Source organism: Spermophilus citellus (assembly GCF_964194105.1).
Source record: "Spermophilus citellus genome assembly, chromosome: 14".
NCBI classification, from domain to species: Eukaryota; Metazoa; Chordata; class Mammalia; order Rodentia; family Sciuridae; genus Spermophilus; species Spermophilus citellus.
This window is the reverse complement of record NC_138194.1, coordinates 82,852,481-82,880,221: the sequence shown is the minus strand read 5'-3', so window position 1 is coordinate 82,880,221 and position 27,741 is coordinate 82,852,481. Positions and strand designations below refer to the sequence as shown.

The window sequence follows — 27,741 nt, the reverse complement described above, 5'->3', positions numbered from 1 at the left end:
TTAGTACTTAAGGTTTCTACTGGCCAGTTTACTTCTGTCTCTTGAAGCATAATTTATTGAAGAATCCTCATTTACCCATTGATTTATAGGGTAAAGAAACCTCATCAGTGCTAGTTCATGAGTCTTAACTGTTGGATCACGCCATAAAACCTAAGACTTACTGTGGTACAAGAAGACTTGGTGGTATGCTTCTAATATGGATTGCTGGTTATTACCTTCCTTCTAATTTCTGTACTGTAGAGAATGTTCCAGTTAGGGCTGAATTTCCTTATTATGGTTGATATTTATTGCTTTTAAAAATGTTCACTCTTGTTCTGTATTTCTCAATGTTCTCACTTTTATCAATGAAGACTCTTAAAACAGAGGAACGAAAACTTGTAGTTTAATCAGTAGTGTGCCTTGAGATCCCCTGAGGTGTTACAATAAAACAAAATAAAAACCAAGGAAGGCTGTGCCATACTAGTTCATTAAAGTTAGAATGATGTAGGAAGTTAGAATTACTTGGAGAATCTAAAAACAAAACAGAAATAAATAAAATCCCCCAAACACAATATAAGAACCCAACTCAGATAATTAACCCTGAGTTCCAGGAGTGGGTTAATTATAAAGGTCCCCAGATGTCTCTAATATGTATACAGAATGAGGCTCTCTTTTTATTTATCTACAAAAGCTTTTCAGGTTATTTTGTTATGCGGAGAACCAAGTGATGGTGAGCTCCTGAGTGTGTAGGATCATTTGTGACACTATAAACAAAATATATCATGGGAGTATGTTTTTGTTTTGGAGAACTATTACTCTTTTCCTGTATCCACTTTTAAAAGTAAGAGCAGGGAGCATGACATCAATAAATAAGATGAATTTTAAAAATGCATCAACACTGTTTATGAACAGAGGCATATGGTTCGTTGGAGGGAGAGGAAATGAGACGGGTGAGCCTGAGAACAGGATTTTTGTGGGAGAACATTGCTATCTTGTGGCTTGTGAGGATAGCATTTGTTGCTAAAGATTAAAAACTGCATTTTATTTTGGAAATACTGGCAGTCTGTTTTTGATGCTATTTTAGTTTCAGTGACCAGGGCACAGCAGTATGACCATGAGCACCATTTCCTCTTGGCCACTAGTCCTACACTGAGCTTTTCCTATTCCATGCATGAATCCCTTCTGCAGCCCTGGTTACAAGGACTTACAGAGCTGTTGACACTGCATCTTATGTGTTTCAACTTTGTTATAAACATGTTTGAAGCAGTTGAAGTTAATAGCAATTGTGAAGGTAACTAAAAATTCCTGGGAGTCAGAAGTTAAATCTCACTTCTTGGATTTAATAATTGTGTGTCAAATTATCTCTTTTCCTTATACAAAATGAGAAAATAACTGACTTCATAGGATGGTTGTGAGGATTAAATGAGTCATTCATTGCATGTAAGACACTTAGTGGAGTGCTTGACATATCATAAATGATCAATAAATTTTTATCATTTATTCCTTGAGTAAAATATATTTTGAATATCTTTCCTGCGTCAGTACCTATTTTAGGTTTGAAGATATGATGTTAAGTAAAACATCCTTCATTTTTATGAAAACATTTTTAAAAGTGGAGACAATGAGCAGAACATGGATTCTGTTTCACTTATAGATACCACTAATGTATGTTATTTAAAAATATATACATTTGCCAGACATGGTGGTGCTTATCTGTAATCCCAGTGACTTAGAAGGCTGAGACAGGAGCATCACAAGTTTGAGGCCAGGCTTAGCAAAGCAACTTAGTGAGATCCTATCTCAAAATAAAAGGTAAAAAGGCTCGAAGATGTGACTTTGAGGTTAAATCCCAGCACCAAAAACAGTCAAAAACACATTTAAATACACGTATGGCAAATTCCTGGCTATCTCTGTAGACTAACAAAAATATACATATATATGTTAATTAATTACTTCTAAGTAGGAATTTCTTTTGTACTTCACATCTAAATGACACTAGTCCCAACATTTTTACTACCTTATTTTTTGAAATAAAGATTCCAGAGCTTAATATGTATATAGGAAAGTAGGAAGACTACAAAATGTCAACATGAATGAGCAAGCTTAGTTTTGATAAACATGTTTTTTTTCCCTGATTGTTTTATTTCATCAGATTATAAAATGGCAAGATCATGAATATTAGAGTTGCATCAGTTCTTTTTGGTAATTGCCTCTTTCCTGAAGACTTTATTTTGGACAGTCTTGAATGCTGAGAAAATTTATTCTTAAATTTGAAATATTTTTTCTTGAAACTAACACAGTGGTCTTTAGGTTTGATAACCCACCGCTGTTTGGAAGGTGGTTTGTGAGTGTCTTGCTTAGAGAGATTTGAACTTCGTCCTCATCACAGGTCTTTAAGCTTTCTCTCTTACATTATCCCTTTCTGGGTTCTCTTACTCACATTGTTATATTTAGATAATCAAACCTGTGCTTTTTTCCCATCTCAGCTGGGTACTGTTATTGGTAATTTTTTTCTTTGGTCATTGTAAAGAACTGATAACAGTTTACTGATGTTGGAAAGAGTGAAATAATGATGTCTTTTTATGAATTGCAATAACTTGTTTTAATATATATTAATTTTCAACTTTATATTCTTTATAAAAGAAAATAAGGTTATTTTGATCTGGCTTCTTTGTGAAACCATGCTGGATTCTAGTCATTATAAGTCCCTTCTGTATATGTAGAAACCAGCTCTTTAGGAATCAGTTCTGGAATTTGTCTGAAGATCTACATTAAGCCCATGTGTTCTATCATCTCTGTTTACTTTGATTTTAACAGGCTTAGTGACCTCATTAATATAATTAAGTATCTAGGAACTTTATATGAGCTTTATTACTTATGTAAGGTTAAAGAAATGCTAAGACATTTGTTTAGTCCTATTATGTATGTAGTTTTGTGGCTTTGCAAACACAGTAGAATAATTTTAGATTTTTTTTAAGAGGGGAAAAAAAGAAATGTAAACTAGGCATGGTTTTTAAATTCCCTTCTGTTATTTTCTTTTAGGTAGTATTAAAGATAATAAAACATTATCAAGAAGAAGGACAAGGAACTGAGGTTGTTCAAGGAGTGCTTTTGGGCCTAGTTGTAGAAGATCGGCTTGAAATTACCAACTGCTTTCCTTTCCCCCAGCACACAGAGGATGATGCTGAGTTTGATGAAGGTAAAGATGTTCATTTCAAGTTTGTGTCTTTGCAGTTTGTACAAATGCTTGTTAATACAATTCTCAGTGTAAACTTTGATTATCCATTGTTGAGAAAGTCAAGTGAACCTAAATCACTTGATTTGAATTTCTTGGAAAAATTATACAAATTCTGGGAAATGAAATTTAAATAAAAATATTGATTACTTTTGCCTTTCTTAATTGGAGTTTGTGATTCTCATTTGTAATATAGTAATCTCCATCTCATTTTTAAAGGATGTATATTCCAAGACTCCCAGTGGATGTCTGAAATTGCAGATAGTATACATACATACATGCAAATGACAAAGTTTAATTTATAAATTAGGCACGCAAGAGATTAACAATAATAACTAAAAATAAAATATAAGAGGTATAGCAGTTTTTTTTTTCTTTTGTCCTGCTAGGAACCCATCTCAGGGCCTCATGCATACGTGGCAAGCACTCTACCTCTGAGCTACACTTCTCAGCACTATAGTAACATATTATATTATAAAATATCATGAATTGAATAAAACTCATGTACTACTTATTTCCGAAAATTTCCACTGACTATGTATTTTCAGTCCACGGTTGAACTAGGGTGAGATAGAAAGCAAAATCATGGATAAGGGGACACTACTGTAACTAGGATAGAAGCTGTGCTTATGTTGACTTTCTCATTATGAAACCAGCTTGGCAAATAACTAACATTGTGAAGGACATGGATCATCATTGTGTGTCCAGCATCTATTCTGTTCTGTTTGGACAGTGTTTAAGGAAAGATGAGTCCAGCTCTCTGCTTCAGAGGAAGATTTTGTAACATTTCAGAAGCATTTTATTTTTGGACTCCAGATGTAATTGCTTTGTTATCAAAGGCCTATAGTAGTTAAAAGTTTGCCAGAGGTCAAGGTGAACATCCTAAAAGATTAAAAAAAAAATCTAGTTGAAAATAATTTCTTACTTGTTTGAACTTGGCTCATTTTCTGTACAGTTTTCTGGTTTTTTAAGAAATTGTGGCATAAAAATTCATAAAATTTACCATCTTAACAATTTTAAAGTATGTACCACATGAGTTTTAACCCAGTGCATGCTGTTAGTCAGATCTGTAGAACTGTTTCACATCATGCAACCGAAACTCTTTAACTCCCCTTTTCTACTTTCCTCAGCCCTTAACAAACAGTGTTCTTTGAGTTTGACCACTTTAAATATCTCATATAAGTGGAATCATTTAGTATTTATCTTTTTATGACTTGCTTATTTTATGTAGTATAATATCTGCAAAGTTCATTCGTGGTATAGCATATGACAGGATTTCCTCCTCCTCCTCCTTCCTCTTCTTCCTCTTTTTCCTCTTCTTCCCTCTGAGGCTGTTTTATTCTGTTGTATTTATATCCACATTTACTTTATCCATTCATCTGTTGATAGACATTTAGATTGCTTTCACTTCTTGGCTATTGTGACTAATGCTGCAGTGAACATGGGTGTTCAGCAGATATCTCTGAGATTCTGTTTTCTTTTTTTTTTCCTGTTTTCACTTCTGTTGGACATATACCCAGAAGGTTATTGCTGAATCATATGGTAATTTTATTTTTATTTATTTGTTTTTTTCTGGTGCTGAGGATTAAACCTGGGACCATGCATATGCTAGGCAAGTACTCTGCCATTGAGCTGTCTGCAGTCCTTTCTTTTTAATTTTTTGAGTAACTTCTATACTGTTTTGTTTGCACTGCTTTCCATTCCTACCCATTATTCATGTGGATTCCAAAACATTCGTTATCTTCTGTTTTTGATAGTGGTCATTTTAATGAGTGAGAGGCAATTTTGTGATTTTGATTTATATTTTGCTGGAGAATACTGATATTGAACATCTTTTCATATACGGTTCCTGGTTATTCATGGGTGATTGGTTCCAGGACCTTTCTTGAATATCACAATTCATGGATGTTCACGTTGTTTATGTAAAATAAGTAGCATTTATATATAACTAGTACACATTGTCCTATATATTTTAAATCATCTCTAGGTGACTCTAATATAATGTAAGTAGTAATAGTGTATTATTTTGATAGTAAAGAAAAAGTCTGTATATGTTCAGTGCAGAAACAAATTTTCTTCCCAAGTATTTTTAATCTGAGGTTGGTTGAATCCCCAGATGGGGATCCCGTGAGTATGGAGGGCCTGCTTGTATTTGTTGTTGACTCATGTATAATTTTTGGAGAAATGTCTGTTCAAGACCTTTGCCATTTTAAAATTGAATTTGTGCTTGATTTGGAGTTCTTTTTAAATTTTGGGTTTCAATCTCTTATGAGGTAATGGTTTGCAATATCTGTTTTTTCCTGTTTTGCAGGTTGCCTTTCATTCTGTTTATTGTTTCCTTGATGTGTAGTTTTAAAGTTTGGCTTAGTTGCATTTGTCTGTTTTTGTTTTTGTTGCTGTGCTTTTGGTGTCATATTAAAGAAACCATTGACAAATCTAGTATTAGGAAGTTTTTCCCATATTTTCTTCTATGAATTTAATTTTCATATCTTTAAGTTTAGGTGTTTCCATTTTGAATAATTTTTTCCATTTTTTAATTGGTGTATTATAGTTGAACATAATGATGGGTTTTGCTATTGAAAAATTTGTGTGTAGTGCAAGGGAGTGTCCAACTTCATTTTTTTGCATATGTATTCCAGTTTTTATGGCACCATTTGTTGAAGAGACTGTCCTTTTCAGTTTAGAGGCCTTGGTACCCTGGGTGAAGATCAACCCTATGCCAGGGGTTATTTTTGGAATGTCTGTTGCGTTGCATTGGTTAATATTCTGTCTTTATTCCAGCATGACACTTTCTGGATTTCTGCAACTTAGTAATGAAACTTTATTTTTTATTTTTAGTTGTAGTTGGACACAATACCTTTATTTATTTGTTTTTATGTGGTGCTGAGGAACTCAGCGCCTCGCATGTGCTAGGCAAGCGCACTACCGCTGAGCCACAATCCCAGCCCCTGAAACTTTTTTTTTTAAAATATGTTTTTTTCGTTGTAGATGAACACACTAATTTTATTTATTTATTTTATGTGGTGCCAAGGATCAAACCGAGTACCTCACATGTGCGAGGCAAGCACTCTACCATGGAGCCACAACTTCAGCCCTCTAATGAAACTTTTTTGAAATCAGAAAGTATGAGGGCTTTAATTTTGTTCTTATTGGAAATTGTTTGGGCTGTTCAAGGTTCTTTGAGATGCCATATGAATTTTAGGATGTCTATTTTTATTCCTATGAAAAATATCATTAGGATTTTGATAGGGATTGCATTGGATATGTAGGTTGCTTTGACTAGTATTGGCAAGTCTTTGCTGTTTTGGTTAAGTGTATTTGTAAATATTGTGTTTATGATGCTACTATAAATTGGCTTGTTTTCTTAATTTCCTCTTCATTTTCTTTATAACTTAATTGATAAAATGTTATTTATTTCATTTGACTTAACATCTTCATAATGCCTCAAGTATATTTTTGCTAAGGTTATAGTACCCTTGGTATTGTAATTTGTGTGCAAATCAGTTTTCATTTGAATAATACCTCTAAAAACTAAGATTATTTTTGTTTTTGAGTACTAGTACTTGATTTTTAATATGGTTGTGTAGAATACATCTTTTATGTTTTTTCCCCCCGAAATGGCCATACTTAGATCTGAATTACTATGTGTTTATACCTCCCATGCAATTAAGGTTGAGATTTCTGTGCAGTCCATTCTGGTGGTATTAGGATATCTCTTATTTTCCTACCCAACAACATATATCTGGGGATGCTTATTTATAATTCAATAATCATTAACTTAGGACTGGAAGACTAGCAATTATTAATACAATTTCTTTGGTTTACAGGAAAGAAGCATAAGAGCTTTACTTGAAGTGACTTGTTTTGTTATTTGGTGGGAGTGGACGCCATACCAAAATAGCTTACACAGTTTTCTGTTTAAAAAAAAAAAAAATGTTACACATTTTTCTCAAGTATTTATTATTATTGGTATAAATTTCTTGGTTTAGAATATGAAGGAGAAATAATGTTTAGTGCAGTTGTGGCAAATAAACAACGATATGTTGACTATTTTAAATATTGATCATTGGAAGTTAATCTCTCATAAGTTTGAGATAATTGATTAACATATACTTTAAGAAGCTCATTAAAGCCACATATGTATGGTGGCATACACCTGTAATTCCATTGACTCATCTGAGGCAGGAGAATCACAAGTTAAAAGCCAGCTTAAGCAATTTAACAAGGCCCTAAGTAACTTAGCGAGACCCTATCTCAAAATAAAAAAATAAAAAGGGTTGGAGATGTGGCCAGTGGTTAAGTGCTCCTGGGTTCAATCCCCTAGTAACAAAAAAACAAAACAACTCACCTCATTAAAAATTTTTTTCAATAGCCCTGAGATAAGGAGAGAGCATTAGATAATAACTATGTAGTGTGTATTGTGTACAATCGGTATATTTTCTATAATAAGATGTTACTCTGCACAGTTTTTTTCAATCCCATTTTGTGGATTAGGAAACCAGTATTTAGTGATATAAAAAACTTGTCCAAAATCATTGTAAGAATCAGTAGAATATGGATTGAGACCCTGTGACTGCCTGGTCTAAATCCTATGATTTTTCCATGATAGTATGTTGCTCTTAGACTTTTAGAGAAATATTGAATGTAGGGCAGCATGAGTCTGTATCTGAAATCCACTTTTTGTACAAAACAAGTAAATTTGCTTTTCATGATTTTACCTTTAGGAACTGGGATTTTTCCATCTGTCCTGTACATGTGAAAAATGTAGTATAGTTCCCTATATTTCTTCATAACCTTTGGCAAAAGGCTTAGATTTTAGATTCTCTCACCTAAGCCATTTATTCTCTTAATGTGCATTAGAATGCAATGACTGGATTTTTAAAAAATCAAATCTAGATGAAACAAACATTTTATTATAAAAATGTATCTTAGAATAGGCCTACAGTTTGATTATTTTATATCCTGAAAAAGGCCTACCATTTTGCCCTTTGCTTTTCCATTACATTTATTCTCTTAATGTGCATTAGAATGCAATGACTGGATTTTTAAAAAATCAAATCTAGATGAAACAAACATTTTATTATAAAAATGTATCTTAGAATAGGCCTACAGTTTGATTATTTTATATCCTGAAAAAGGCCTACCATTTTGCCCTTTGCTTTTCCATTATTTTATACCCTTTAAATCAGTATTTATTTAGGGGAATGTTTTAGAATTTTAGTAATTATATAGTTGCTTAGTCTCCCCCCCACACCATGGGGGTATGAGGTTTTATTTTTTCCCCTTTTGTTTTGGTGCTTTATTGTAAAGAGGAAATTTTAAATCTGTGATGCAAATGAAATGTTAGCGAATATTTTAAATTGGGTTGACAAACTGATCTGTGGGCCTGCTTTTGTAAATAAAGTTTTATTGGAACAGTGCACATTGTTTTATTTTCTGTGCCTGTATTTCTCCTGCAGTGGCATGTGGAACAGTTGAGTAGTTCTGACAGTGATCCTTTGGATCCCAAGCCTAAATTACTTTATGGTTCTTGAAGTTTGACCACCTATGATTAATACATATCTTTATATTCTCCCTCTTGTCTGTTAAAGGATAAGGCAGTTCTTTCTTTCCATTATAAATAGATGCTTTTTTGTGTATTTTTATTTCTTCTATATATTGCTTTTTTAATAATATATATATATATATATATATATATATATACTGAATCTAGTGTGTGTATATGTGTGTGTGTGTGTGTGTGTGTGTATATATATATATATATATATATATATATATATACACTGAATCTAGACTATATTGTGAGCACTGAAAGGAAAATACTGTGTTATTGGGTGTTTGCTTCACTGGCAAACATGGGAAGTATCAGAATAGTTGGTTTTTGCTTTAATTTTAGTATATTTTTCTTTTAAAGCTACATTATTTTAATTTTAATATTTAGGGGAACCATCTATAGATAATAGGGAAGAAGGCATTAAATTCATAATTGGAAAATTGTGACTAGGTGTTATGGAAAGGTACTGGTATGAGCACAATATTTGAGTGAGGGTCTCCTCACTTCCTTCAGGAATCGTGGTACTGAATAACTTCTGAACTGCTGTAGTCTAACTCTGTAATTCATTTAGCACATGCTCACTTACTGAGTACCAAAAACAGTGAGAAAGATAATTTCCTTATAGGGTTACCTGTATAGTGCTGACTGATTATGTTGTATAAATTGATTCAAAACCTAGAAAAATGTTGGGGTATGAAGTTTCTTGTTTTTCTCTTTATTAATTCACAACTTGTGGTTTGTAAAATGTAGTAATTCTTAAATTTGAGTGGTTTAAATCCTGGTAAACTTTTATGCTACATAATTTCCTTTCTAGTTGAAATTGAGATAATTTACTCATGTTAGAGAATATATGCTTTTAAAAAATGAGCAGAAAAACTCATATTAAAATTCCCATTAGGGGGCACTATTATCAAGCTTAGGAGAACTGGATACTAATTTGTTTTCTCAGACATGCAACCCGAAGCTTGCTAAAAGGGAAAAATATTTTCATCTGATAAGATTCAGATACTGTTTTATACAACTGAATTCTTTAAATATGTTATAAAGTGCACTGAATTAAACACAGATTCAATAACTCACTGTCTTGTTTGTTAGCAGATTGAATCAATTTAATATGGCAGGTGATATAAGAAGCTTTTTTTTCTCCATAAGAGCCAAATCTTATGCAATATATTTGGAGTGAACAATTTTCTCTTTTTAATTTTGGATGCTTTAAGTTAGTCCTATAGGATGATCTTTGGCCTTCAAAGTAGACCTTCAAGAAGAAGCATGAATGCTATTATGCTACTGAAATGCAGCTGGGGGAATGAAATGATTCCTAACTTAGTATTGATGTTTGCAGCATGTTTAATTGATAACACATTGAAGTGATACATACACACATAATTTTTATTTTTGGGGGTAAATTTTCAGTAGGAGAAATTGTTTTATTTTTTATTAAGTTTGGTGTTAGAGTAAGAAATACTAGTGTAAACTGTTCTGCACATTATATTGTTATCATTAAGCTTTCAAAAGGAAAGCAGCACTATAGAATCTTAAAACGGGTCTCAACGGCTAAAATATGATTTGGCAAATATGAATTGAAATAAGATGTATTCAGAGTTGTTTTCCATACATAAATATTATCTTTAATATTTTTTAGTTGTAGTTGGACACAATGCCTTTATTTTATTTATTTATTTTTATGTGGTGCTGAGGATAGGACCCAGGGCCTCACACATGTTAGGCGAGCATCTACTGTTGAGCCACAACCCCAGCCCCAACATAAATATTATTTTTGTATAACTGAGTTTGGAGAGTAAGTTTGTGTAGTTTTATTATTTGCTGTATTCTACATAAGTAAGCCATATTTATGTTGGGGAGAAAAATCTGTGCTTAATTACCTGCTACTTCAGGTATCTCTTTCCTTTCTTTTTGTTCTTAGTTTGCACAAAGTCCACATCCAGGGTAAAATTGCTTGAAACTTAGCTGATGAATAGTATTTTGACTTTATATTGCCTTTGAATTCAGGGAAGAGTTGAGTCAGGACAGAGAAAGCTTTCCATACTTTTTGGACAGATGGGGACATTTTGTGGAAAGATGTAATGTTAACTTTCTTATTCCCATTTGTATGATTAGCCAGTGATCATTGCGATCTGTTAAAAACAAACAAACAGAAAAAGACCCTGTCTGTTTTGTTGCACTTTTTAAAAAGAGCTCTTCTTGGTAGAAATGTTAGAAATTATATACAGACAGTTTCAGGGTATTTCTTTGAACTTACTGAAGAATAGGAACATTTTTACTTAGTGACCTCAGGCATTCAGTGAAGGGAGGATAAAATGTTTCAAATATCTCAGAAAAAAATTTAAGCCTACCATAATTCAGTTTTGTGTTTATCCAGCAAATTATATTGAGTGGATAGTGGAAAAGTTACAAAGATTCCAAATTCTGGTTACTGCCTTGAAAGATTTTAAGTGAGAGACAAGTGTGTAAATAAAAATTTGTGAGGCAGAATTAAGATAGGAAAAAAATGATGGAAACACACATCAGCTATGAACTCCTTTTTTGTTATACCTTCACAGGAGAAGTAAAATTTGTTTTTTGTAAATGGATGTCAGTTGCAATTTTAAGTTATGTCTTGCAAGTTTATTCTAATTATTCACTTTTCTGGACTTTTATAAGTAGCACCAGCATCCCTAGAAATAAAGAACAAACTAATATGTACATTTGATTTATCATCTTTATTGTTCAGACATAATTATATTCTTTGATAATATTTTTTAAATATTGCTGCTACTCTAGCATCTAGGTAGAGAGAGTTGTATAGTGCTCTTTTGATAAATGAAAGGACTCCTGAATAATGTTAGTGTCTTTATTGAAACTTGGGATCCATAGTGTAGTAAGCTTTATTTAAATATTTAATAAAATGACTAATACATTTTAGATATTTAGTAAATACTTCACTTTAGAAACCACATAGGCAGATATTAGAGAGAATCTACTGAGTTGTACTTCCCTGGTACTGATCTTTTTGTTGTTACTTATGGTGGTATTTTGAAAATATTAAACCATTCACATTTAATGATTTAGTGGTTCATTCAGGGCAGTAAACTTTAGATTACTATTTGGTTAAATTATTTTGATCATGCCGAAATCCTTCAGTTTGTGAGTTGAAATTTTAACTTAAAAATCTAGTTTTGTGTTCATAAAAGTGATTGGAATATGAGAAGCAAAATCCATATATGAAGCATTAGTTCTAATATATTTATGTCTTTTTTTATTTATTTAGTTTAGATATTTCAAGATTTTAAATAAAAGAATAGGAGTAAAGTCTAAATTTGTTTTAAAAGTCTCAAAAATGTTTTTGCATTTATTTCATGTTTTAAAATTTAGTTGTTCCTTTTATTGTTTTGTTTTAATGAGTTGAGAAATTCCTGTGAATGGAAGGATACACTATTGAAAATGTGGTCAAGGTAAAAGGTTTTTCTGCTTAAAGAAATTAAAGTGCTTTACACTATTCTCTCCCTTGGTCCCCAAAGTGTAAGTGCTATGGTTTGGAAAGAAGCCAAGTAAAACCTGTTCAAATTTTGTGCAGACTTAAAGTAATACTGTAAGATTTGAAAATTACAGGTAGATACAGTACTTAAATAGTATTTAAAATTCCTAAGTTTCCCAAGTCTAAAAATGTAATCCTTAAATTACTGTTCCCAGTGGTTTAAATTTTAATTGAATAAAAACTGTCTTACTTTTGACCTACAATAACTTTAGGTAAAGATATTTGAATTTACTATTAAACTTCAAGGTAATGTAATGACTATTAAAGATGAATTATTTAACACTAATTAAATATTAGAAAATCATAATTATAGTATGTAACCAAAAATCCTTTTCATTTCTGTTTTTCCCCAAAATTTTCCTAATGAACAAGTTCAGGCTCGCTTCCTATTTGCCCAGAAGTGCTGCCCAATTTCACTTCTTCAACTAAATGTACTACCTAATCTGCAAGTTTTAAGAACTTATGGATTCATAATTAGATTAGATGTTTTTAATGTGAATGCTACATTTCCAAAGTGATATCTTAGTCATGCCAGTGAAGTGTTCTGTTTGATTTATATTTGTTTTTCTCTAATTAAGTTTTCATAGCTTTAGAAACAATATAACAGTGTAAATTTATAATGCAACTTCATCTCTCCCCCTTCTTATGTACATTTTTCTCCCCCTCTAATATCTATCCTGCAGACCTCATGTTTTAGTATATAGACAAACCTTCTTTCCTACTTGATTGATGAGAGGAACATACAAGTATTTCAGTCATCTTTGCAGAAATAATTTTATCTTGCTTCTGTTTTATAGAATTAGATAGGTGATGACCTTGCAGAGACATTTGTGTGCCAGTATCCATGGCAGTTGGATTCTGGCAGCACAACTCTAAGTGGAACTCTTTGGACTTTTGGCCTGATAGTCTCAGCAATGTAGCAGCAGTAAACTTATGTCAATTTTCCTCAGCCTTTGTAGTTTCCAGGCTCCTCTGCTCTGACTTTAACTTCTCTTTTGTGCCCCCCGCCCCTGTCTTTCAGTTTTGGAGATTGAACCCAGGGTGTTCTACCAACTGAGCTCCATCTTTCAGACTTTCTTTAAGATGGGAGTCTTGTCATGTTTCCCAGGCTGGCCTTAAAACTTGCAGTCTTCTGCTTCAGTGTTTTGAGTAGTTGGGAATGTAGGCATGCCTCACTACTGTGCTAGGCTTTTTCTTTATTGTTTATTCATTAAACCCATATTTGAGATGAAATTAAGTACCAAGCTCTTTCACTGGCTGTTGCTTACCTGTATCTCTTATGGCTATTCTTAAAAATGCTTGTTATTTAAATAATTTCAGGTGTTTTAAGTAGTGTACTTGATTTGAAACATGGGCGAATTGATGGTCACTATATTAGTGAATCAAATAACAAATGAAAATTATGTTGTTATGCAAATGAAGGTGTCTAAAATATATTTATGTAGTTAGAGAATGAGTTAAGGTTGTAAATGCATACCTCCAGGTCTATATGTCTTCAAGATCATAGTTCGAATTATTCTTGGAATATTTGTTTTGTAGTTTTGGTTTTGAAAATTTATAAATTTGTCTGTTTTTTGTTTTCATATGAAAACTATATTTTTTATTCATTTTCACTTGGTAGCAGCATCCAATGCTTTAAGTATATTCAGACAGTGTAAAAATCTATGGCTAAGACCTGGTTAGATAAATTATTTCTCCTTACAATTTTTAATTTTAACTTCTCCTTCATCATCACCACCACCACCACCCTACCTCCATGCTGAAAACACAGGTGACATAAGACATTAAAAAGATTCAGTTTTAGGGGCTGGGGATGTAGCTCAGTGGTAGAGCACATGCCTTGCATGTGTGAAACTCTGGGTTTAGTTTCTAGCACCCCCCCCCCAAAAAAAAAAGTCAGTATTAGAAGAAGTTGAGGGGCTGTATGAATAATAGTGGTATTATTCCTTAATGGTTAGTTGTCCTTTTTTTCCGATGATAAATGAGGAATAGGACAGTACAGACACTGCATGAACTGTTAAGATCACTTAGGCATATTTGGGTTTCTTCTCTGATCCTTTAGGAAATATTTGATGTGACTAATAGTGAGACTGTTCTGCTGGTGTTTTATCAGAATCCATATTTTTAAATAAAAATTTTCTTTTTATTTTTGGAAGATTGTCTCCTCTTATAGGAAGCCTAAATAAAAAAAAAAAAATAAAAAACACTAGTAACCAATTATGGAAACAATGTATATTTGTGTATAACATTGTAGCTCTTGGTTGAGAAAATTTTAAAAATCTGGCAAATTTTCCTAAAAGGCATAAAAGGAAAGAAATCTAGGCTGAGTTCTGACTAAAGTTCTGATTTACCACCAGTTGTAATCTTAGTTCTCTTCAGCCTCAGTTTTCACATTTGCAACATGGATCATAATAAGAATTTCTGTAATTCTTGTAGCAAATAGAAAACTGAGGCCAAGAGAAGCCTAAAAATTAGTGGCTCATTCAGAACCAGAGGCCCTATAGCATGGCTATCTAAAATGTAATACACAGTTTTAGGAAGGTTGCATAATTATATTTTTGTCAGAACATTGTGGTATAGATGCCTATAGTTGTGACTTTGTAGGCATAATGTATTTATTTAAAATATTATTTCTTGGTGTTATCATTTGCTATCAGCACAGCTAGAATCAAATGATTATTGAATTAAACACTGGATTTCAGAAAATTTCCTCTGTGTGTACACACACACACACACACACACACACACACACACACACGATATTCAGTAAACATAAGGGCAGTTCTAAATTTTAGGTCATCAGAAAATTATTGATAGTTGAATATATACAGCCGGATCAAGCATTCTAAACCCATTTAAATTGCTGAGAATCAGTATAGCTTCTAGTATTTGGCACATGATATGGAGAGATTAATTGAAAGTATAGACTAGGCTGAGTAAGGGAGGGAAGGGAAAATATGTTCTTATTAAATGCCATTGAATGCAATTACAAATAATAGTTTGAATGGATGGTTTACTTTGCTTGAGAAAATCAGTGCCTGACTGATGAGACTTTCTAGAATACATTGCTTTGCAGATGATTTCAACAGACAATACTGATAAAGCCTGTCATGTGAATTTCCTTCTTTACTGTGTACACAGTATGGTTAAGTGGTGTGTTGTGCAATGCTCCCAATCTGCTGTTTCTGCCATCTGGGCAAACAGAATGACTCTGAGAGAAGAGCAAGGAAAGGAAATGGATCCGTTAGCTGTAAGGAATCTATGTGAACACTGGGTGCCACTCATGGAACATTGAGCAGTTAGTTACTTTCCTTTGTAACCAGTACAACTAGCTATCTGTAAAATGGAAGTGTACACTATGAACAGCTCTCACAATTTACTTTTGGTATGTCATGGTATCATGATTGAGACAGGTAAATCTAGCAGGAAAAACTAATCAAGCTTCCCTTTGTTATTTTTTTCTTGATTTAATCTTTTTGCTGTTCCAATTTTTGACAAATGTAGTAGATTTAATAATTACAGCATTTTTACTTTGCTTAAATAAAATCTTTTGGGAATGTATTATGCTGTAAAACATTTGCTGAGAACATTCGACTACTTTAAAAAAAAGATGGGATCTATCAATGGGAAAATTACTTCAAAATTTGAAAAGTTATAACCAACAGGGGACATGTCAGTGATGAAGTTTTATATGAGTAAGAGGCATTAACTGGCAGAATCTAACCTGTGTACTTTTGTTGGCAGATGTGTCTCTTACTTGAATTGTAAAAATTTGTAAAACAGTTCTTATTGTGTGTACATGGTTGCTTTTTTGATAAAACATGTAAACCCTTACAAAAATGTGTTAACCATGAATCATCTGGTACCTCCTTAGAAATTAATGTAACTCTATGTATAGATGGTTAATAGTACAAAGCCACTGTGGGGTTTGTGGTTTTAGCAAGGATAGCTTTAGTTCTAAAACATTTAAAATGAGTCCCACTCCTTTTTAATTTTTTTTTTTAAACAAAGAGTTGTCTTATCAGCAAACATGGTAACTTAAGCAGATCTATAACTGGGGGAATTAATAACAGAAAGTTTTTTTGACACCAGGAAGTAGATTAAATAGTGCAATTGTGGTAATGAGTACCATATATGATAAGCCTGAGCCACCTGGATTTTATTAGGCTGCTTGATACTTTGATCACAATATTATTTCAAGGCTTGTCTATTTAAATTGCTAAGGTTTCTTGTCATCTTTGCGATTCAGACCATAATTTTTTTCTTTGCGAAGAGATCTTTTAAAAGAAAGACTCTGGTCAAGCCAAAATTGGAGGAAGTGCAAGTTCAACAGCTAGGAGAACCTTAGAACAAGAAAACCTGTTAAACATAAAATTAAAAGCTTGAAAGCATAGCAGTGGAATATCAGGTTCATCTGACATTGCTCCTTTTTAGTTTTTGCTTGGATCATAATTACACTTCATATGGTAGAGGAGTACTGTAAGGATGATTGGTATAATTCAATTAATTTTGTTTGATATAAATATGTGCATTTAAAATATATATTTCATGTTTTGAGAATGTACTACTGCTATCAGTTTCTCTTCAGCTGGTATTAAGTGGTTTTGATGAACATCTTCGAAAATTCATGAAAAGATTTTTTAACTACTACACCCATAATGAATGGATTATACTAATCACAGAATTTAATTTACTTGATAAATTGCCTCACTTTGCCTTTGAACTTGAAATCTTTAAACTTAAGTTAGCCTAATATAGATGAATGAAATTTTTAGTCATCAAAATCAATAGAATTTCCTTTCAGTAATTTTCTTACTATAGAAATTGTCTTTCACAGGTATTTAATAGTATCTCTGTTATGTATTTAGTGAATGTTTTGGCTTAGAAAAATAAATATTTATTTTAACTAGTAAAGGGAAGACAGGGAAGATTTAATATTTTAAGGTACAGTTGTCATTAGCATAATAGGAATAATCATTTAGTGTAATTCTGAAAATTTATGTGTAAAATGTGTTGTACTTTTATTTATGTTCCCATTAATTTTCACAATTTTGATATTTGAGTACCCTATTATAAACTGTTAGGATTTTAGCTTAAAGTTTCCATATCCTGTTGTACCTGGTTAAAGGCACTTAAAAATGTAATAGTCTTTTTTTTTTTTTTTTTTTGTCATTGTTGTTGTTTTGGTATTGGAGATTGAACCCAGCAACACTTCACCCCTGAGCTACATTCCCCAGCCCTTTTTATTTTTTATTTTGAGACAGGATCTGGCTAGTTTGGGTCCTTCTGCCTCAGCTTCCCAAGTTGCTGGGATTGTAGGCATGCACCACAGTGCCTGGCAATGATTTTGTTTTGATTTGCTGTTGGTAGTAAAAGGAATATATGGGAGTGATAGTCAGTTGCCTCTTTATTTTCCCCAATGAGACAAAGCAGAAAAGTTATCAGAAATAGGGAAAGATTTGAGTATCACAAAGTTTGCTTACTGAGAGCTTGGAACTTATTTTTGGAAAGTAGGGGTTGTATTTTAAGTTGTAGAGTTGAAGTTGATTCGGGAAATAAATTCATATAAAGAATAGATTTAGGAACAAAATTAATAAATGCACAGAATTTGTCAATTGGTACAGAGACTTGGTTTGGAGAATGGGCTGAAATAATAGGGTCAGGTTCTAGAAGACTGAACTTTTTTTTCTTTTTTGTAGTGGGAATGGAACCCAAGGATGCTTTAACCACTGAGCTATATCCTTAGCCTTTTCTGTTTTTTATTTTGATATAGGTTCTCACTAAGTTGCTCCGGGCCATGTTAAGTTGCTGGGGCAGCCCTCCAACTTGTGATTCTCCTACTTCAGATTCCTCATTTGCTGGGATTACAGGTGTGTGCCACTGTGCCTGGCAGAATTTTTATCACTTGAAACTGAAATTTAGACTCAAGGTAGTTGAGTCATTCTTGATCTTCCAGCATAGATGTTATCATAAAATCAATGTTTTGTGAATTGAGGACAGAACAACAGAAGGATAATTAGGAACAAGAATGAGAAGATAAAACTAGAGATGGGTTGGGGAGAAATGACAAAAGATTTAGTTGAAGTGTTCCCTCATGTTTTAAGAGTTTATCAAATAGCTTTAATATCTGACATTCTAGAAGAATTAAATTTGTCATCCCCTCTCTTTTGAATACTTTGTAAAAAGCATCTGTTCAGTAATAATGGTATGTGTATATTATAGAGCAGATGGATACAATAAATGTAAGCTATTGATAACCAGCAGGGGTTTTCCTACACTAAACAACAGTACCAGCTTTACTAAAATGTGAAATATTTAAGGTTTTTAAATTTAGAAGTTTGGGTGATTTTAGGAGTATATAAGTTGTGGAATGATCAATATAAAACAGATATAAACTGATATTTTTAGGGCTGTTTAATGAATGGATTAATCTCTTTTTTTTAGCCCCAAAGAATAAAACTAAATATACCAAATAGAAGTAGAAGTGAAAAAGATTTATCCCACTCTTCAAAGACAATGGTCTATTCCTGAGAGTGGGACTCCTTAGACAGTTGTACCCTGTCTCAAGGATAGTTTTTACAAGTTATTGAATTCATTCATTCATTTAACTGATATTTAACAAGTGCCAACTGAGGTACTCTGCCAGTATATTGAGGGGCAACCTTATGAACAGGTGAGGAGAGAGACATTAAACTGATCAAAGTAATTAGAAGTTGTTCTAAGTACTGTAGAAGAGATAAACAGAGCAGTGTGGTGCTCTTACCTTAAACAGGGTGCTGAAAGAGTCCCTGGATAGGAAGGAGGTACAGTCAGCTGACACCTGAAGAAAAAGAAAGAGTAAGCTGTGTTAAGAAGAGGAAGACCAAGTACAAAGCTAGGACATAGAAGTGAGCTTGACAGGTTTGGGAACTTTCAGAGGCTCCAGTCTATCTGAATAAATAATGAGAAACAAGGGACTATACCATTCAGAGCCTCAGAGGAATTTGGGTTTAATTCGTTAAGTTGCATTTGGCTAGTAAAGGATTTCAAGCTATTTGTAATCTAGCTAAATCCATGACTGTCATGTTCTTTATGATTCTGTGACTTCATCTAGGACTTTTCTGTCTGATGTTGCATTTGATATTTGAAATATTTATGGAAACCCAGCTTGGTTATTGTCTTATTGGTTATAGTGTTAATGCCAAGAAAATTTATCCATGACTGCTAGATAACCGTCACAAGTGTGTCTGGAGCCATCAGTTTAGTAAAGGGTTTTTTTTTTTATTTTAAATAAACTGTTTTGGAATTATGTTGGACATAGTGAATTATCTTCTTATATAACTGTAGTATATTAAACTCCAGATTTATATTCAGATTTCATCAGTTTTTCTATTAATGTCCTTTGCTTTTCCAGGATCCAGCCTAGGATATTACATTGCATCTAGTTTTCATGTCTCTTTAGCCCCCTTCTGGTCTGCCACAATTTTTCATTATCTGGGCAATTTTGAGAATTATTTGTTGGATATTTTTTCATGATTAGACTGTAGTTACAGATTTTTGGAGGAAAAAAAATCACATTATGGAGTGTCTCATTACATTCTATCAGGCAGGGAACATGATACCTATATAACATCACTGGTGATGCTGACCTTGGTCGCTTGGTTAAAGTCTCTACTGTCTGACTTCTCACATTATCTTGGGAATCTTTATGACCTAAGGAATCATTGAGGCATGAGTGCCTTAGTTGAAAAATGAGAAAGTCATCTCTTTTGGATGAAACAATTTGAATAATTTTTATAGTATTTATTACTATATTTTAATATCTGAATAACATGGATAGTGTACTAATGTATATTCTTTGTTGTAATAGGTAACTTTTCCACACAGATGAAATTGTTTTATTTATATACTATAGCATCTTGGAAATAATATTGAATATTTAAATTTATACGGATGGGTTAGGATATACTAACAGTTCTGTGAGAATAGTCATTGTAGCTAATCACTTCAACATCAGGAATATTTGAAACAGCAGTCAATGTTTCCCATGGACAGTGCCATAAAAGGTTATCTGTGTAATTGATTTCTACTGCAAAGTACCTTTTATTACAAAGGAGTTGTCTGGACTTATATTTGGAATATAAATACCATTTTGGCCACTGACTTAGAATAAACTAGTGTGAGAGCTGTACATGGCATAAAATCTATGAGATTACTTAAATTAAGAAAAAAATGCCTGATATAATTTTCTCTAAAGGAGGCTTAAATAGTTTGCTTTTCTCTTGCATAATTGAAATGTTTCAGCCTAGTATCTTTAAATTAAAAATTAGGAAAGGAAGTATTGAAATGTTAGGGCCATTCCTTTGATTTTTCTTTCTGCAGTAGTTGTTCTGTTTATTTGATTATTGACCCTGAAGAGCTTTTCTTCATATTTGTTTACTAACTTTACTATTTTTTTTTAAGGAACAAAATAGCTGCCATTTCATTAATAGTAGCATCAAAATTTTACTATCTATTAAGGTATTTCTTACTAGCTACTAAGAAGGGCATAGCAGTAGGAAATTTTCTCTCTATCTTTTAGGTTGGGAAACATCTTTGAAAAGTAAATAAAAAAAGACCTAGACATTAGCAATGGAGGAGGCACTAATCTTTTTTTTCATCTTTCACAAGTATGTACTATTAATGATAGCATTCCAACCACACTTGTAATTGCTGACATTTTTTGATCACTTGTCATGTGCCAAACATTATGTTGAACACTTAACTTGGTCACTCGTTTATGAGAACCATTATTATTCCCATTTCACTGAGGCTTATATGAGAGCCACTTGTACTATGTGTGGAATCAAGATTCTAGATCCTGTACTTTTTTTTGTACTGGAGATTGAACCCAAGGTGCTTAACCACTGGACCACATCACTAGCTCACTTGCTGAAGCTGACCTCAAACTTGTGATCCTCCTGCCTTAGCCTCCAGAGTTGGTGGATTACAGGTATGTGCCCTTGTGGCCAGGCAGATCCTGTACTCTTAAACACCTTGTAGAATACCTTTTTGTTGATTGTTAATTGTCAGGAGGTGGAAGAGATCAGAGCATCAGAATGTTAGAAGGAAATGCTGTTAGGCAGAACCATTTGTGTCTTTTTGGTTTTTAATCCCCCTAAAGTGACTTCCAAAGTTTTTAAATAAAAAAATTTTGTTATTGATTCTTGAAATTGAAAATGTTTGTACCATTTTCCCTACCCTTTCCATGATTCACCTTACTTAAATCAGATTTCTTATTAATACCATATTCTGATGACTAGTTTATATTATACATCTACTATCCATTGAATCCCCACTATGTCAGACATTGTTCATGGCATGATATAAGGTAGAAACTGGTAAGATAAGTTCCAGGGTTATGTGAAACTCGGTTCCTCCTTTTTTCCCCCTCTCTTTCTCCCTCCCTTCACCAGGGATTGAACCCAGGGGCACTTAGCTACTGAGCCATATCCCCAGCACATTTGTATATTTTATTTAGCGATGGGGTCTCACTGAGTTTCTTAGGGCTTTGCTAAGTTGCTGAGGCTGGCTTTGAACTTGTGATACTCCTGCCTTGCCTCCCATGCAGTTGGGATTACAGGTGTGTGTCACTATACCTGGCTGGTTCCTCCTATTTCAATCTATTTTTGGAGGTAAAATTTAAGTAATTTAATTAAGAAAATTAAATAATGTGACAAACTTACCATAAGTCAGTACAGGTTAAATATTCCTTATCTGAAATGCTTGGGACCAGAAATGTTTTAGACTTTGAATATTTTTGTATTTTTTGAATATGTGAATCAAAAAATAGGTTAAGTATCCCTACTCTGAAATTCCAAAATCTGAAATGCTCCAAAATTGAAATGTTTTTGAGCATTGACAAGACACTCGGGGGAAAAACAAAAAGTTTCAAATTTCAGGGCTAAGGATGTAATTTTTAAAAAAATATTTTTTTAGTTTTGTTGATGGACCTTTATTTTATTTGCTTTATATGTGGTGCTAGGAATCGAACCCAGTGCCTCACAATATGAGGCAAGTACTCAGGGGCTGAGCTACAACTCCAGCCCCTGAGGATGTAATTTATTAGAGTTCTTGTCTAATGTGCATGAGGTCCCAAGTTGATCCTCAACATCCCCTCCCCCCCCCCATTTTTGTCTATCAGAGCTTTTCTAGTGTAGTACTTTTGGATTAGGGGTACTCAGTGGTAAACAATTATGGCCAAATGACTAGTGTAGGAAATGATTTTAGGGGAGGACATCACTTTAGTGCAAGGTTGATCTAATCTACATGGGATTTGAGCTGGGTCCTAAAGATGTGTGGTTATATTTTCTTTCTGATCTTCTCTTGCTTGACAATATTTTCTTTTCCTCTACCTGTTCAGCCAGCTGTTCTGAACCATTGGTTCAAAATCTGTCTTCTCTGTAGTGATTATCTGTTCTATCTTCTGCACCCCAGTTAATTAATTTCTCCTTGCCATAGTTGAAGACTTTAAATGTTGTCTGCAGACTCCACACACATGTCCCTGATGCATGCCCTGGCTGCATACTTTTATAGATTATCTCACGCTAGTACATATCAGAAAGAAATGTATACACACATACACTTAAAGCTTTTATTTAGAAGTAATTTAGATTTGCAGAAGTTGCAAAGACAGTATAGAGTTCTGGCATACCCTTCCTTCAGTCAGCTTCTCTTAATACATCTTAATGTAACCATGGTATATTTGTCAGTTTTGTCATTCGTGATCTTTTTCTGTTCCAGTATCCAATCTAGAATACCATATTGCATTGACTTGTCATATCTTTTAGTCTCTTCTATTCAGTGTCTTTTCCTAAACTTGACATTTTTTGTCAGCTATTTTATACATTGTCAGTTTTGGTTTGTCTAATATTTTTTTACGATTACATTGAAGTTATTGATTTTGGGGAAGAATACAAGCTAAGTGCCCATTCTCATTATATCATATTTGGGGTTTATCATTTTGCAATGTCTTAGTGATGATGTTAACCTTGGTCACTTGGGTTAGGCAGTTACTAATAGGTTTCTCCATTGAAAAGTTACTCTTTTTCTCTTTCTATCCCCTGTTATTTAGAAGTGAGTCACTAAATTCAGCCTGCACTAAGAAGGGGATTTAAATTCCATCTCTTGGTGAGAGGAACATCAGAGAATTTCTAGAGATATATGAAAAATACCCAAGTAATTAATATTATGAATTATGAGGATGATGAGACTGTGTCTTTTCACTCATTATTCACTTCTTATCGAGCTTAGGGACTGAGACTTATTTATTGTTTCCTCTGTATGTCAAACAGTGGAATATGCTAAATGTGCAGTAAAATATTTATCAAATAGATTGAATTGAAAAGGGGAGATTGTGAATTACTTACAAACATAAAATAGTTAAATTTAATCATATAGGTAGGTAGTGGGGCAGTATTAACAGTGTTTGAATTAAGTGATGCAAAAATGTAATTTGTTTTAATTTTTTTTGAAATTCAGGAATATATTCTTAACTTTAGCAAAAAAAAAAGTATTTTTTCTTCCTAGTTTTGAAGAAGAACTGATCAAAAAAACACTTTAACAATGTAAATTTAGAGCTGAAGTCTGTTTTGTGATTAAAGATAGCTGGTTGAATGTCTTGGGCATACACTATATTTAGAAGGGTGGACTTACTTGGGAAAGCATGTAATTTGTAAGTAAATTAGCAGTGATAGAAAAATTCCCTCCCAGTTCTCAAAAAAGGTGTTTTAAAGTACCAATGTTATGTTTAACCTAGCTTTCACATTATAAATGGACTCTCTGAACCCCAACCACACTAAATTTACCTTCCTAGTAGATGCCAGTTTTTCTTATGGATGCCTCCTGGCTCCGTCTCTGTGAATCTTGCTTTTCTTTAAGAGAGTGCTGGTTGACCCACTAACAGCAGGAACAATAAGCCATATTTATATTTGACTTTTTTTTTTTTTTTACTAAGTAGTAGCTAAAAATTAAAGAGGATTTTTCTTTAAGAGGAAAGTAAAGACTATGGATAAGTTGTCTTGATATTTTTCTTTCAGCTGCATTGTCACCATCCTGTGATGGATGAAGGAGTTTTTTTTTTTTTTTTTTTTTTTTTTTTAACCTACTTTTCTGCACTGGCAGTTAATTTAAGCATCTTTTATTACAGGGCCAGACTTATCAGTGGCCACTGAAGACTGCTAAAATATTCTATCTTCTATTTTATTATTTTCATTAAAAAAAATCTACATGGTCATTTACTACTGATCTTAAAGACCCTACCCTTAGAAGAGAATAATCATACCACCTGTGTGTTCATTTAAATTAGTTGGTTTAAAGAGATTTAAGATAAAAAGTTTGTTGAGCATAGAGGAGTCAAATTCCTGGTGTTTTATTCATCACAGAAGTTGCTGGAAAATTGAAACATAGTTCACCTAAGTGAAAGTGTGTGTGTGTGTGTGTGTGTGTGTGTGTTTGTAAGAATTTATATGTACCCATTTTAATAGCCCTACCTCTCTCTCTCCCTTGCCCTGATGTGCCCACTGTGTCTTTTGCACCTCTCACTAGAATAGAATCTTTTTTTTTTTTTTTGAATAGAATCTTAAACAGTGAAAACTTGGGGTTTGGCAGCATGAAGGAAGAAGTACTTGACCTAGTAGTTTAGGATTTCTTTGAGTGGAGAAGCAGGTTGTGGTGGACAAAGGTTTGGAAATAGGAGCTATTGCATAAGGAAAGGTAGGCACAGATGCAGGGCATACTCAAAGTCTTTTAGCTTTTACTTACAACATGGTGTATATAAGTTGTGATCATTTTAGTTAAGGAGTTTGGCTTTTATACCATTGATAGTGGGCAACTACGAAGTCCTTTTGTGAGTATCATGATAATGCTCATATCTATTTTAAAAATTATTATTTGAATTTAGAATGAATGTCTAGTGAGTAAAGGGATAATTTGCATTTGTGACAGGCAGTTAACGTGATTTGTGGGGCAGGTTTATGAGGATTGGAAAATTTCAACTTATACCCATTTTGAATATATATATGTATATGTGTGTGTATGCATATATATGTATCATTCAATATATATAATAATCTTGGTTATTGAATAATTATCAAATTTTTTAAAATTGATCTATTTGTTAAAGTCATGGTAAAATAAATACTGTAATAATTATTTTTAAGTAATAGCTACCTAACAGTGATGATAGTGGTCCTGTGGTGTAGTGATGGAGCCATAGGCTCTGGATTTAAACACACAAGGTACATTTTAATCTGATCTGATTTGGAGCATGATAGTACTCTCTATCCTTTAGGATTGTTCTGAGTATTAATAAAGAATGCACATAAAACATTAAGGCAGTGTTTCCTTTTAGTAAGCACTTAATGAATGGTAAGATGTTAAGAACTGGGCTGGGGATGTGGCTCAAGCGGTAGCGCGCTCGCCTGGCGTGCGTGCGGCCGGGGTTCGATCCTCAGCACCACATACAAACAAAGATGTTGTGTCCGCCGAGAACTAAGAAAAAATAAATAAATATTAAAATTCTCTCTCTCTCTCTCTCTCTCTCTCTCTCTCTCTCTCTCTCTGTCCCCCTCTCTCTCACTCTCTCTTTAAAAAAAAAGATGTTAAGAACTGGGTACAGCTATTACTTCCTTGTATGCCTGGAGGTTTTTAAAATATATAGGGTCTGTCTTCCCCTAGAGCATAATTTAAATTAATCAATGAAGATTCTGCTTACCAAATTTTAAGATCAAGATTTATTGAATATACTAATTTGCATTGTATAATTAAAAGTAATCAGGGCAAGTTGAAATTTGGAATCTTTAATTTAAACAGGATAATATTTAACAGGAGGAAATAAAAAGTTTAGGCCCTGAAAAAGAAACAAACCAACCATCTATAATCCCATCTTTTGGAGAGAGTGAGGCAGGAGAATCACAACCTCAGTGTCATTCTGGACAACTTAGACTGTCTCAAAATAAAAAAGGGCCGGGGATGTAGCCTAGTTTTAGAATGCCTCTGGGTTCAATCCCCAATACCCTGCCCCACAAAAGAGAAAGAGACAGGCTGTGCCAGAAGTTTCCAGGTAAAGGGAGTAAAAGTAAGTATGAGACAGGCTGTGCTACATGGGTCTCACATCTTAAAGTGGCTTTGAGGAATAGGAGCAGCAGCAGCAGCAGCAGCAGCTTGGATGTAGGCTAGGGTGTGGTCATCCCAACAATTCCAATTTAATTCAGAAGGTAACCGGTGAAAGAAATGAATTCCCTTTTGTTTCTTTTCCTTAGGAACGTTTAAGTAGTAGAACAGAGAAGGAGAGCCAGCAAATTTGCCAGCCCTGACTGGTGTTGACAAGCATTTGGGTTGGTTAACTATTTTTTCACTTATCTTTTATGACTTTTGCTTTTATTTCAAAATTATCTATGATCAAATAATTAATTTTTGCATTGGCCCGTTCAGATGGTAACACCTTCATGGTGTTTCCTTGGTAAATTAATGCTTAGTGTTTGTCTTTAGTGTAAATGACTTCATGTTTGTTGGTTGAACTTCATTATTTTGAGTCTTTTTCTTGGGATCAGGGATTCAAAAGATAAAAATTTATGTGAAGCATATTTGTAAATTTCCATTTAAACTGTGCTACAATGGACTCTTGACAGTAAGACTTATTTTTGCTTCCAACTCAAGGTTGAAATCTTAGTGAATTAGTCTGTCAGGCTGTCCAGCTCCGCATTCAGCATCCACTTATCAGTGCAGCCTTGTGATTCTCTATTTATTATCATGTGGATGGTGCCATTTGAAAAGTTATTAAAACTTTTTTTCCCTAGAAAAAATAGCCTTGAAAAATAGCACTCCTCACTTTGACAAAGACTGTTCTAGTAAGCCATCGCTTATAGACAAGAACAAGAAGTAAATGAAATTTTCTAATGTCAGAACGAGGCTTAGTTTTAAGATTAAAAATGTAGTTTCCCATAAGTTGAACATTGACTCTTATTTTTGGTTCTACTTCAGCCCTATTTGGTTACATAACACAACTAAATTTAGCATTTTGACTTCTTTATATGTTGCTGCATTATTGTCACAGAAGGCCAGAAGCTTAGTTAATGTTCTCAAGACAAAATAGTTTTGCTTAATTGTATGCTTTTGTGGATGAGAACTATTGAGTATTCAAAGATTGGACCTTAAGAAATCTTCTCTAGGAAGTTACTTTGGCATATAAACTAATTTTATTCTGGAGTAGAAAGAGTATGACATTGATATAAAGATACAGTTAATTTAAGCTTCATGTCAGAAGAGTTTGGGGTTTATTAAAAAGATAATTTCTCAATGAGTCATAAATGAGTTGAAAGCCTAATGCTTCCTCAGTGTCTCACATATGATATTAAGAAAGTTAAAATCAACTCACTGAAGAACAAATAAAATTACATTTATTTGGGGCTATTTAGGATT

At 33.3% G+C, this 27,741-nt stretch overlaps 1 protein-coding gene across 1 annotated transcript in view; it reads left to right on the top strand.

Annotated features, from left to right (window-relative positions):
• The window catches only part of EIF3H (eukaryotic translation initiation factor 3 subunit H), a 94,368-nt gene that overhangs the window by 21,947 nt on the left and 44,680 nt on the right, over positions 1–27,741 (top strand). Inside the window, exon 2 of the mRNA XM_081265770.1 lies at positions 3,022–3,178. Coding sequence (XP_081121896.1) covers positions 3,022–3,178 — 157 coding nt within the window. The remainder of the gene's footprint in view (positions 1–3,021; positions 3,179–27,741) is intronic.